Raw genomic sequence first — 13,255 nt, 5'->3', positions numbered from 1 at the left:
AGGATGAATAGAAAAGTTGGAGTGGGAAAAACAGAACATTTTCAATAAATGACTGTTTCAAAGTGAAGGGTGGATATAAAAGTTCCAAGCTGTTCTTAAGAAAAATGAAGCCTATCAAATTGACTAAACGGTCCACATAGATGCAAATACCCAAAGAAATAAAGTTGCTTTCTAATGTTTCAGTCTCGGGGAACAAATGTGAACTCGCGAGCAAGCGACCATGTTCCAGTGGCGGGCTCTGTCCTATGTCACGTTTGGTATCAGTTCTCACCAGTTGACAGTCTCCACTGGAGTCTCTCCACTAAATCACTGCGGTCGGCTGTAAGTTGTGATGACGCCTTAGTGTCTGAGTGGAATTAAGGAGCAAGCTCCTCAATCAGTCGCTGACACCTACGACATGTGTCATCAGCTTGTGCTGCATTCGGGATGAGAGCAAATTCTCCAGTCGGGTTTAAAAATGTGCGATCAAAGTGTTACAGATTGCCGTGTTTTGTTTCTTATAGCTGCACTATCCAGTTACTTTCCGATTCGTGGAAAATTACGTAAGACTAAGACCATACAGGATTAACATAACTCAAATGAAACCTGAAGAATGAAACCTTTAGCTTTGATTACGGCACCATCACAAAATGTATTTCAGCTCAGAATTGCAATAATATATTGCATTGATAAAGGTAGATCCGAACACTACAAGTTTCCCCACTGTCTTTCCACTTTTTAATACAGTTCTTAACCCAATTTTCATACTTTGGATAATCTTTTTCAATGTTTTCCTCTGCTTGACAGTGACTAGATTCTTCTGAAACAGATTAACATCTTTTCCACGACCGAAAATGTGTCTTTCAACATAGTTGTTCAACAAATGAGGAGCTACTCACTGCATCAGTTAGGGTTAGATAAGTTGTTGTCAGCTGAAATATAATCACCCATGCAGTAATTATTCCAAGGGGAGGCTCTTGCCTATTTGCGTACTTCAATGCAGGTGGTGATGTTTTTTTGTCCAGGCGGTGTGTATTAACAAGCGCGTAGAAGACCGGATATTTCAGGATAGGTTTAGTCCAATGACTATGACTAGCATAGTCAACACACAATTAATTATCAATGCCACACAATTGACATGATTAACTCATTTGCTACCAAAGACGTATTCATAAGTTGTTGTTTTTTTTACCCAAACACCCGATCCCAAAGACACATCTATACTTCTTTTATGTATTTTGCGCAAAATCATCAAAAATGTTGGCATTTGGCAACCCATGCCAACACAGGCTTCATCAATTACAGTTCTTTGACGATTTGAAGAGGATTTATCAGGACTTTATCAAGACTGCCGACCAATAAAAATAAAAGTGATGGAAGCAAATGGACATCTGGAAAAGCGTGGGTGTAAATGTATGTGTATGTTTTACTCTTCATCTGTTGAGCGTGGGTCTTATTTACCAAGCAGAGATTCGGATAAGCGCGGAGCATCAACTGCAGCAGAGATACAGACGAAATACAACCACATGGAGGATTACCTCTCAAACAACACCGCTAATACTCGCCGTGATCCGCTGGACCCTGGACACACCTCCCTCATAGCTTTATGGATGCATTGAGAAAAGGTGGAATTACTACACAGGAATAGGGAAATGTAATATTTCAGATTAGTGACGGGAGTTTGTGCAGACATTATTATTTAAGTATGTGCCAAACCAAGACAATGAGAGTTAGCTGGTCTCTCGGTGCTTTACAGTATTGCTGAAAACAGCATTTCTGTTTGGGACTTTTCTCACGGCTCTAATCACCTGTTCGACTGGTTATTGGGATTAGCAGGTCATTACCACAGAGCCGGGGCATCCATTCAAAGCACATACCTCTCCAGACAATAAACACACGGCTGCTGTTACAGGTGAAGGGGGACTGTGATGGAAGGAGACCGGGGTAGTAATGGCACATCATACGGTTGAGAGGGAGCTAAAATACAAAAGACTCCAGTGAAACCAAGCTGCTCTAATCACACTCTGTTCTCTTTCTTGGACTAGTAGTTAGCCTCTGGCTGGATTCTTCAAGCCTGCCCATCATTTTGTGTCTGCTTCTTGCTGCCTTCCTCTATGGACTTGTTAAGGATATCCTGATGTTTCCCTCCAGCGTCCCTAGTTCATAAAGTCCTAAGGAGCTACTACTACTACTACATCTGTCCTGCTCTCTTCTTCCTCTCCGGGGATTGTGAAATAAAAAAGACAATCAAGCAAAAAAAAAAAAAAAAAAAGCATGGGGCAGTGCCTTTTTCAAGAATGAACAGTTATAAAAGGCGAATCTCAGTAAGAACATCTGTGTGCAGGAACTGACCGTACTTGTGTGGGTTTTGGGGCACCCAGGCTTTCAAGGTTAATTGGAGACTCCAAGTTGCCTGTAGGTGTGAATGTGAATGTGAATGCTTGTCTATACGGTATGTGCTCTGCCATTGACTGCTCACCCGCAACCCTTAATGAGGAAAAGAGGCATAGAAAATGCATGGATGGAATAATGAACTGGACGATCATTCAGTATGTTTTTTTTTTTTTTGTTTTTTTTTAATCGGGATGAATCACAAGGAAATCCCTAATCCTGAAATAAAGGTCTCAGAGAGAAGATGTGTGTTTGTGTGTGCACTCTGGGCACTCAGTCAGCAAAAATTTAAATTAGACATTTTCTCAGTTCAGGGCTTCCTAATGTACTGTGTAACAGAACACACGTATTTATCTCATCTAATTGCAGACTTAATACCTTTCACACCTTAATTGCCATTTGATGCCCCTCCTTTTATGCCTTATTAATAATTGTATTGTTCATGAATTATCATTTTCTTCTGCTGTGAAGTTTCCATAGGAGAAGCAAGGCAGTCTCCTGAGTGACCTTGTCAGAAACGTATTTATGAGATTGGACATTTGCCATGTTGGATGGGATCTCACCATCTCCAGCAATGTGTGTACATGTTTGTGCGTAGGTGTGTGTGTGTACGTAACAACTAATGGGCAGCAGCTCTCCCAACATCTGGACAGACCGTATATACACACATATATATATATATATATATATACAGTATTGTACATATACACAATGTATGTTTCCATGTAAGGAGAGAGTGCACTATTTTTGAGGATCCTGGTAACATCCTCACTAATAAGGAGCATTTTACTCAACAATACATTTGAAAGTGGATAGACATGTTTAACTAATTTATAAGACCCCCTGTGACAAAAAAGACATAATATAAACGTTTTAGACATCTTTCAAAAACTTGTTTAGAACTAAAAGTGTTAGGAATGAGGAATTCCAAACTGACTGAGAAGTCAGAAATGAATCAAGCATACCATTAAGACACTAAATCTAAGTTTTTTTTAATTATTTAAAACTAATTGGTAACAATAATAATTCACATTTTGATGCCAACTTCTCCACCACTTCGTCATTATGGTCATGGGTAAACTGGAGCTTATCCCAGCGGATTGCAGGCAAGAGGCGTGGTACACCCTGGACTGATGATCAGATAACGGCAAAGCAAAGACAAGCAACCATTCTCACTCATATTCACACCTATAGACAATTAAGAGTCTCCATATTCATGTGTGAGGAAGCCGGCGCTACCAAACAAAACCCACGCACGCACAGGAAGAACATGGAAACTCCGTACTGAGATGCCAAAACACAGATTGACTCCTACTTAGTGGTGTATTAACAATAACAATTTATATTGATGGAAGAAACTACCCAAAACAGTTAGGAGGTTTACTAACTTTGGCCAACCTTGCTGAAAGCCCCCCCTCTTTCTGAGAGAAGATCTCTAGACACCAGGAGACAATCCAGTGTGATAAAGTTGACGGTAACAAGGCTCAGCATGTGCCTGGCTCTGGCCTGGGTGTGATAGTCCATCCATGCATCCCCCCTTAATAAAAGAGCCATGCTGATAACGTCTGTATCGGCCTCCCTTTTGGTCTTTTCTCTCCCTGTGGGAAATCTGCGGTGACCCGATGCAACTGCAACCTTATGAGTCATTGTGCTTCCAATAGAGTGTGAGCGTGTGTAGTGAGAATGAAATAAACAGATGCTTTAATTTGCTCATCTAATTTTGGCTTTCGGTGCTTCTAATAAACACAGCCTAGTACAAAGTTTTAATTTGCTTTGTGAAGTTGAAGTTGCTGTAGAGGCAAGTTTTTTACTTGTGTGTGTTTTCATTCTGGTGGATGGTTACTTTTTTGCTTAGTTTGTCTTTGATAATTACTTAGAGAAATATGTTTAGTTAAAATCAGACTTGTGTTGTCCAAAGGCAAAGAATACAGTATGCACATGGAAATTCTCTAAAACTAGATATGTGTCCCAAAATGCACTAAGGCATTAAATTGTTATCTTCCTGTTTTTTTTTTATATATTCTTGCTAATTGCAAGACCTTTTTAGTGCCAACGACTGATCATTTACAAGAGAATTGAGGGGTGTTTTTATTTGCAAACAACAAACAACTCTCTGCAATTCAAAGTGTTATTTTATATTTAGTAACGCCTTAGAAATGTAACCAAAGGGAACACAAATGTCAGTTATCCATCCAGAACTGAAGTCTAACAGAGTCTGACAGCTGCTTTAGAAATTTAAGACAAAGCGTTGACATCAGGACCAGCAGGGTGACCTCAAAGCTTGACTTTTACAGACCCACACTTACACCAGACAAACCCTCGGGCTGCCCCTGCTTTCGTCCCTCTCGGCGCGTGTGCCCGTGTTTTCACTTGCATGTCCCAAAGGTTACCACTAAATGTTCTGCCGCCTCTGTGATGTTCAGTGAACTTGCTGATGTTAGAAAGACTCAAAACTTTTATCCCACCAGTTGGGAATGGATGCAATGTATGGTTGGCAATGCTTAAGCAAACCCAATCTAAAATACTCACCTTGTGTGGTAAGAAGAGAGAGTTAACTGCATCTAAAAGACTTTTGGTATCCGGGGAATCCCTTTCGCCACATATCACAATCTGAAGACAAAACAGGACAAGCGAGTGAGTAAGTGAGAAAGACAAGTGAGCAAGACATCAAAATGAGAGAGCATGATTAGAGTGGAATCAAAAGGGAAAAGGTGGTACCTATGAGGGGGCTACAAGGGGGTGCGGTGACAGAGGTCAGTGTTGTATTTGTAGCATTAACAAGGGAGGCAGGTGTTGTCGGTGCAACTTCAGCACCTCACCTCGCCCTTGAGCTCGTTACCCTCGCCCCCCAGCACCGATTCTTCCTTCACAGGTCATGTGTTGGGAGAAAGTTAACTATATTGTCTGCACTTGTTTTGTACATGTGTGTCTTCTCTTCACAGTTTGTATCTGCTTTTTGCCACTTTCTGCCTAGAGGATGAATTTGCATTATCCACTTGAGTATGCATCATTTTTCCCACTGGCGAAAACAGGTGGTCCCACTAAAAGGCTTTGTTTACTAGTTAGCAGACATGGCATCTATAATTTTTGGTGGTGAAAGAGCAAAGGTAAAAGCTGAAATATTTTATTGATTTCACACAATTTGTGTAATGCGGGGAGAAGTTTGGGAGAATAACCTGCTTGAGCGTGTAGTGCTGTGCCATAAGAGCCCGGACCATCTCAGGTAGTGCAATGGGAACATTGGTTAGGCGGTCAGAGAAGGCCGCCAGCAGCTGTTGGGATCTCTGGAGCCATTCCTGTCTTCCAGTGTACTGGGACAGACGTAAGAGACTGGAAGCTGAAACAGAGTTGGCGCTAGGCTCTGCGCCATCCTGATCTGAAAGACACAAACACACTACATTACATGCATTCAAAAGATACTTGTGATACCATCATGACAGCGGGAAAAAATTCTAACGTGATTTTCTTTCTTTAATATTTCAAGGTTCAAGTTTTTATTTTCCCTGTTATGTTTATTCTTATTAAATTGTGAATTACTTTTTTTCTCTTAATATTTTCACTTTATTCTTGTAAAATTACGACAGATTTTTAGTTTTTTCACCCCCTTTTCTTGTTAAATTATATTTTTAGAATGTGCTGCTGGCCGTGGACCGCAAATGTCCCCCGGACACCCGTGTAAAGCATTCCGTCTGGACATAACCAATCCACAATCGCTATGTGTTGTGTGATGAGACTTGCTGATGACCTTTCACGTAGCCCTGTTAAGTGATTGGTTCTTATCTATTATCAGCGTCCAATGAAAGCCTGCAGACCATCTTCTCAGAACCGACAACCTAATTCATGTCTGCTTCTCAACATGGCTGCCCACAGCAAAGACAATCTGACAACCAAAGAAGTGTCCCATTGTTTCCATTCCAAATGCAAACTAACTGGATGTTGACCAACCCAGAACAAAAACACGACTCAGCCACCCACCTGACCCTGTTGTAGCATACAGTTTATAAAGGTAATCGATCTGCAATAGATCATGACAGAAGCTATGCTATATTTGAATTTATTAAAGCGCTGAAGCATTTTTTTTTTTGCAAATTGGATCATTAATAGAATGTATTCAGGGCCATCTTCGTAGATATTCCATTAGTCCTTCCCTGCATTCCCAAACTGGTTAATTACAGCCGCTAAGAGTTCTATCAATAGTTTGTTTCCAACCCAAAATCATGATGTCAGAAAATCAATAGCTGTGTTTAGCATGGCAGGTAACCATTTGTGACCATTCCAACTAAGATGACTACCCAATCAAGAGTCGATGACTGATCTAAAAGAGGAATTGAAATGAATAAATGATGGGAATGAGTGATTTGATCACCTTCAATGGGCAAATGCCTATGATACTATTCCCACCTTCTTTAAGTTGCAGGAGAACAGTGCCATCACTGGGATCGCTGCAGAAGTAGCCTCCACCCAGTGCGTCCCAGAACAGCGCATCCTGCCTGAGCTGCAGCTCTTCGGCCCACTGCAACCACTCCGTCTGCAGTGTGGCCTCATATAGGTCCAGCAACCCACAAATAACGAAGGCGTAATCATCCAGGAAGCCAGAAATTGGAGGTGAGCTGAAGAAAAGAAAGATTGACAAAGGTCAGAAATGTTGCAGTATGCACGATTCCTGATATGATGTACAGCAAATTTGTGTGCCAGTTGTATAAAATCTTTTACCTACACCTGTGCAATCTACTTTTAAGTTGGTGCCTCTTAAAATGTAAATTTCCACTTCACTAGCCAACATCTAAACTCACTCAATGTCGCCTATCTTGATCTAGTTTCCTTTTCACATACATCACTTCCAGGAACCATAACCCCAGCACCAAATCTGGGCTCCCCACACAGCATTCCCCTCCAGTTCCCACAGTAACAGCATGTATGGGTGAGTGCAAGCGGATGGACGGTGACAAGGGGTCAGATAGCACAGTGTTAGTAAAGGAGTGGTGGACAGAGCCATGCAGACTAAAAGGAGCGGTCAAGTGGCTGAAAACAGGACTTTGGAGGACATGGAGAGACTTTTAGTGGTCATATCGAGATGAAGAGTCATAACAATGCCCCTTTATTCTCCCAGACAGACAGCCCGAGTCATCTGTCCAAGGGGGGGGGGGGGGGGGGGGGGCAAGTAAGGGCTCTTGTATTGTGCAGGAACAAGGCCAATTTTGAGAGATGCATTGTGACAGTGGGGCCGAATTTTAAAACAAAACAAGTGGCTACGAAGCACCTACGAAGACAGCATGTAGAATTTCAGAGTTTTCATAAATGTGAGATAAAGATAACGCCTCTACTAATCTGCTTCTCCATTTGCTTGAGAAAAACATATCAAACCCACCACCATAAATTTGACAGAAAATAAAAATGACATAAATGTAATTCTTCCAAAAGTGTTTTATATCGTTTTACTGATTGAATTAAAATCCGTCAATTGTGACTCACCATACTCAAGCCAGTAAAAACATTATCAATCAACCAGTGCAAAGAAAAAAAAATCTATAGCGTCAGCGCACCAACATATCAGCAACCTATTAACCCAGTTTGTTGCAGTCCCAGCCATTGCTGCTGGTAAATGAGTCCACAGCTCATATGTGCCCTGTATGACATACATAAAAGCTAAACCAAGCTTGAGAAAACTGCCATGATAAGCATTCTCCATGCTGACACACGAGTGGATTTGACAATAATGAATGAGGGCGGTGCTGTGGATGAAGGCCATGGTGTTAAAGCGCAAGTGTGTAGCTCTTCATGTGTGTTTAAAAATGAATGTGTTTTGTCTTGTGCGTTGCGGGACTCCTGGCATATTTGTTTTTTCTGCTGATGCAGTGGCATTACACACTCACTCATTCACATTAACTAGGGCAGAGTACAGTGCTGTCCAACAGAACCGGGACACCTGCAGTGGTGTGGGACCATATACAAGATAATGTGTCGGTTACTATACGGTATGTACTATATTACCGCTGTAATGGGGTGGATTGTATGGTGTGGTATGTTTATCTGTTACAGACATGCATAACAAGTCATGTGAAGGAACATCACATGATTACATTTGCACAATTCAAATTCATGTGCAGAGTCGGTCTGAAAAGGGAAAAGCAGATCTTCCATTTAATCGTCCACCTTCCCCTTGTCTATTACTGATCAGTTATTTCCACTTCCTGTATGACATTAGATATTGTGCTACATTCGTCTACCCTCTTCTGCTTCGGTGCTGACACTTTTGGTAGATTCTTTCGCTTACATCTGCTGCACCTCCATCTGGTCTCCACGGTAACAGGATCGCAGAATGGTCTGCATCCCTGCGTCCCACAGATGCTCTTTAAGGAAGTGGCCGGCCAGCTCCGCCCTCTCTAGCAGGGCCTTGTCCCCAAGCACGGCGCCAACACGGGCATAGGCTGACAGCATGAGCCCTGCGGAATGTAAAAAAAATGACATGATGATGATGATGACGATGAAGACAACGGTGCTTTGCTGTAAAAGCACTATTTGCTTTACTTAACAGACCATGTCCTCATGTAACCACTCAAAAGCTCTTTGAAGTTTTATCATCAATTCCATTTCGGCGCCCTCTTTGCATAATATTCCTTCCCTCTTTTTCACCGTCCTGCCTCTTTCATGTGGTGAATCAAAGCCTGGGGAGGGCGCTTGGTCTTCAAAGTGTGGTGGTAGAGGACAGGTGACTAATGGTGGGGATGGGGGAAGTCTTGTGTCTAATTGGAATGTTCCCGGGAATGTAGGGCCTCATTAGCTCGCTAATACAAACTGTCCACTGATAGATGCTGAGAGGGAAGCAAATGAGGCAAACCTTTGTAAAAAAATAAAAATAAAAAATAAAAATACAAATGACGCTTTTGACTTGAGCCTCTATTATAGAGATCCTGCACCTGTGAATTTCACAGTGAACACCATGAAGCAGGACAATATGATAACCACGTGCATCATGTGTTTCACATGTTTAGCTTTTTAATTTAACTGCCAATTGGTTGAGTCTTGAAGCAACTGAAGCAAAACAAAGTTGCAATAAGCAAAATTCACCGCGTGTGCTTTTGTCTTGACTTTACCATTCCAGGAGGCCAGCATCTTGGTGTCCAGATGTGGTCGTGGGCGAGTCTTCCTCACTTCTGCCATTTTGGCTCTGGCCGATGCCAAAAGCTCATTGACCATCTCCACAGTAATGCCAAAGCGTGCAGCTGTTAACTCTGCAGAATACCGCACAATCAGCACATTCTGGCCCTGCAGCTCCTCATGAGGGTCCTAGAAATATACAGAACATGAATATGAACTCACACATACTGCAGATGTTGGGTTTTAGTTGCTGCTTTGGGCTTCAGTTGAAAATAAATGATGTGCTATACATATCACAATATTGACAGTTACTATGGTACCCATTATGTCATTGGATGGTCATATCACCTCGAACGTGACAATAACTTAAACTATATTAGGAAAGCAGGAAGTGAACAAATGGAACAGTTACTGATGGAGGGGTAGGATTTAATAAGCTTTGCTTCTTCCTACTCCTTTTGGACATGTGGAACTGTGAACTGACAATGGGATGCACTCAATTGTAATCTAATGTATGTTCAAATGAAATAAAACCATTACCATTACCATTAAATAGCTTGAATTCATAGCTCACCTGCTCAGGGGCAACATTGCCAAGCTCCTTCACCCCATAGTGGTGCATGAAAATATCTCCCAATGTTGCAGAGCCACTGGCACCCTCCACCACATCTGCCAACAGCTGCCGAACCTCTGAGGCTGTCCAAACGCAAAAAGCCCCCTCACGCTTTTCCGAGCCTCCCGATGATGGGATAGAGTCTGCATCCTCTGCACTGTAGAAGCCTCCAGACTGACAGAGGATGTGGAGATAGTCAGTTGATGTTTTATTGTCACATGATTGAATGATGACAAAATATACAGTAAATGTCCAAATGTCACATTAGTACAGTGGAACCACTAAAGCCGAAGACCCTTATGCTCTTACTAATATGGAAGATTACGTTGTCATGTTTTTCTCAGAATTCACACAATAAAATTCAAATTCCACCATTTTCAGTCTGAAAAAACAAATGAACAAATTAACTCTTGCCCCCTACTCAACATTCATTCTACATTTCAGCTTCAGAATTCATATGCAATTTCTACTGAATTTAAGTTGAGTTCTTTTTATATTTTACCAGTATCATTCATTCATGTCTCCTTAAAAGAAAAAAATATGTTAAAGCGCTACTTTTTAAAAATGCTTGTCATTGAGTTAAAATAAAAAGAAATGACTTGTTGTGCGTTTAATCATTAGCATATAATTACATCATTAATATTACAGTATCTAACGATTACAGCAGGTGGGGCTTAATTTTGTGGCCTATTTGTTGTCAACGCATTCATCAACAGAGAAAAAAAAAAAACATGGCTGACCCTTAGAGAATGCAAAAGTTTAAGAGGATATTTGTCAGGTCGCATCTCTGGCATGAAACTCCTTGTGGAATTTATGGGTCATGAAAGCGCTTTGTCAGCAGTATGAAGAAGCTGCAACAACAGGCTGCAGGTTGCACTGCTCTCCGTACCTCAATAAGTCATGGTGAACATACATACGCACTGGTGCGATCATTTTTTTCCTCACCATTGTCAGTTTATTTGTGGATAAAGGCTACCTGCACATTTTCAAGTGAAAATTTTAAGACTTTTAAGAAAAAAAGTGCGACTTATAGTCGGGGAAAAAAAAATGCTAATAGGTCTTTACTAATTTAGAATACACAGATTTGCAGAACAGGCTGCATGAATCTATTCTTAGACATGTAAACTTCTAAGGGCGTGTTCAGTGGTCAAAAGGCAAGCATATTGACAGGTCCGTGGATCACTGATTATGCAATGGACATGGTCACTAGTCCGAAAGAAGACTAGCATCTCTTCAGCAATTAGTCGCAATGTAATTCCCCCCCCCCCCCCCCCGAGCAGGACTTAAACAATAACACAATGGGAAGCAAGCTGTGATGAATTTAAAGCAGGTGGGACAAGACAATGAATACGTATGTTTAGCTTTCAAGTGGAGTTACGTAAGAAGAGCACCCCTGATGCCCAACTAAAAAGACAACCCTGTAGATTATTCACCTGGTCACTCAGATCTCTGGAGACGTAAAGTAGTATGTCTTTGGCCACATCTGCAAAGAACTGCTCACCTGATACCTGGAAGAAAACAACATACAACACACCTGCTAACGAGTCGTGATTAAACATTAGCATGACCTTCAAGGTGCTGTGATTTATATGCGGTGTGAGCGCTGAGGTGGCTAATTAAACTCAAGCGTGTGTGCATCTGTTCATATATGAAGTGTGCCGCATATGTGTGCCTGAAATAACTTTTTATTTTTAATGGCGGCTCGCTCTGGAAAGGAGGCCAAAACAGCGTAGGCTCCAGGCTGAATTACAAACAAAAGCAATACAATTTTATGTTGTATGCAGTTCGTCTTAGAAGGCCGGGATCGCTGTAATAAAAAACAATAAGCACTAAAGAAATTCTGCGATACAGTGAATCCGCAAAAGGTGAACCACGATAGAGCGAGGGAACGCCGTAATCACTTTGATGAGAGCAAGTGGTGTTCGGTTAAATAAATCAGTAAATGAAGTCTCACACAAACACACACCTGGAACGCCGTTATGTAGGCAACAGCGAGCTGGGCCTGGTCGTACAACATCTTTTCAAAGTGGGGAACGTGCCAAGAAGAATCTGTAGAGTAACGATGAAAACCCTGAGACAGAGAAACAGACGTAAAGAACAATTGGGAGCATGAGAGATTATAGCCTCTTATGCTCATGCAAAAGCAATAACATGGAGTTGTGTGTCTTTAATGAAAAATACACCTGCGCTATATGGTCATGGATGCCACCGAGCGCCATCATGCGAAGAGTATGCATAGCCATCTGGAGAGCCTCAACCCCCTCTGACGTGGAGCGATTCACAGACCAGTAAGACATCAGAAACATCAAGTTCACTGTAAGGGAAAACATTTTGGAATGAGCCAAACACAGACTGAGGTCGACTGTGGGTTGCTGTGGCGCTACTTACCTGGCGTGGGGAACTTGGGAGCATCTCTGAAGCCTCCGTACTCTTCTTCATAAGAGCGGACGAGCTGCTGGAAACAGCGACAAGCCACATCGGGGGCCAAGGGAGGACTCTCACCTGGGTGCGCAGCCACAGTTGTGCCTTTTTTCAGAGCTTCAAGGATCCTGTCGCCACTGGACTCCAAGTTGGAACGGTTGTTCTGCCACTGAGCAAATCAGAACAACATAGCCAAGTGTGCCCAAATGGCTGCACCACCGTGAGCAACAACACTACCTGTTCTATGATTCTGAAGAGGACTGTCTTAAAGCCGGGTCTTCTTCCATGGTCTCTGGGTGGAAAGTAGGTGCCTCCAATAAAAGGCCGAAGATCAGGGGTTAACCAAACACTCATGGGCCATCCTCCGCCTCCACTTGTTGCCTGGATGCATCAGAGAACCCACAAACCATGACAAATGACTGGAATAGTTGACAGTATAGAGGTGCGTAAACAAACATGTACAAAGCACCTGTACGAAGGTCATGTACACCTTGTCAACATCTGGTCTCTCTTCTCGGTCTACTTTGATGCAGACAAAGTTCTCATTGAGGATTTTGCCAATGTCCTCATCTTCGAACGACTCCCGCTCCATAACATGGCACCAGTGGCATGTTGAGTAGCCCACTAGAGGTCAGAGGTTCAAGGTCAGAGTTGGTAGAATCATACATGTTCCTTGAACAAAATATAATAAGATGTGAGCAAATGAAATATTGTAGGTGTCAACATGTACTATAAGTGCTATTTGAATGCTCT

General features: G+C 42.0%; 1 protein-coding gene across 3 annotated transcripts in view; it reads right to left on the bottom strand.

Moving 5' to 3' along the window:
* The window catches only part of spata20 (spermatogenesis associated 20), a 32,604-nt gene that overhangs the window by 17,975 nt on the left and 1,374 nt on the right, over positions 1 to 13,255 (bottom strand). For all 3 annotated transcript variants that reach the window (XR_009120765.1, XR_009120766.1, XM_058061844.1), the window contains exons 4-15: positions 12,972 to 13,126; positions 12,740 to 12,883; positions 12,470 to 12,671; positions 12,265 to 12,395; positions 12,048 to 12,152; positions 11,515 to 11,589; positions 10,043 to 10,255; positions 9,465 to 9,657; positions 8,645 to 8,813; positions 6,772 to 6,980; positions 5,547 to 5,746; positions 4,900 to 4,980 (exon numbers count right to left, since the gene is read on the bottom strand). Coding sequence is in view for 1 of the 3 variants with exons in the window: in XM_058061844.1 (XP_057917827.1) it covers positions 4,900 to 4,980; positions 5,547 to 5,746; positions 6,772 to 6,980; positions 8,645 to 8,813; positions 9,465 to 9,657; positions 10,043 to 10,255; positions 11,515 to 11,589; positions 12,048 to 12,152; positions 12,265 to 12,395; positions 12,470 to 12,671; positions 12,740 to 12,883; positions 12,972 to 13,126 (1,877 nt within the window). In the remaining 2 variants the exon portion in view is untranslated. The remainder of the gene's footprint in view (positions 1 to 4,899; positions 4,981 to 5,546; positions 5,747 to 6,771; positions 6,981 to 8,644; positions 8,814 to 9,464; positions 9,658 to 10,042; positions 10,256 to 11,514; positions 11,590 to 12,047; positions 12,153 to 12,264; positions 12,396 to 12,469; positions 12,672 to 12,739; positions 12,884 to 12,971; positions 13,127 to 13,255) is intronic.

Source organism: Doryrhamphus excisus, chromosome 22 (assembly GCF_030265055.1).
Source record: "Doryrhamphus excisus isolate RoL2022-K1 chromosome 22, RoL_Dexc_1.0, whole genome shotgun sequence".
Lineage (NCBI taxonomy): Eukaryota > Metazoa > Chordata > Actinopteri > Syngnathiformes > Syngnathidae > Doryrhamphus > Doryrhamphus excisus.
This window is presented reverse-complemented; position numbering and strand designations above follow the sequence as displayed.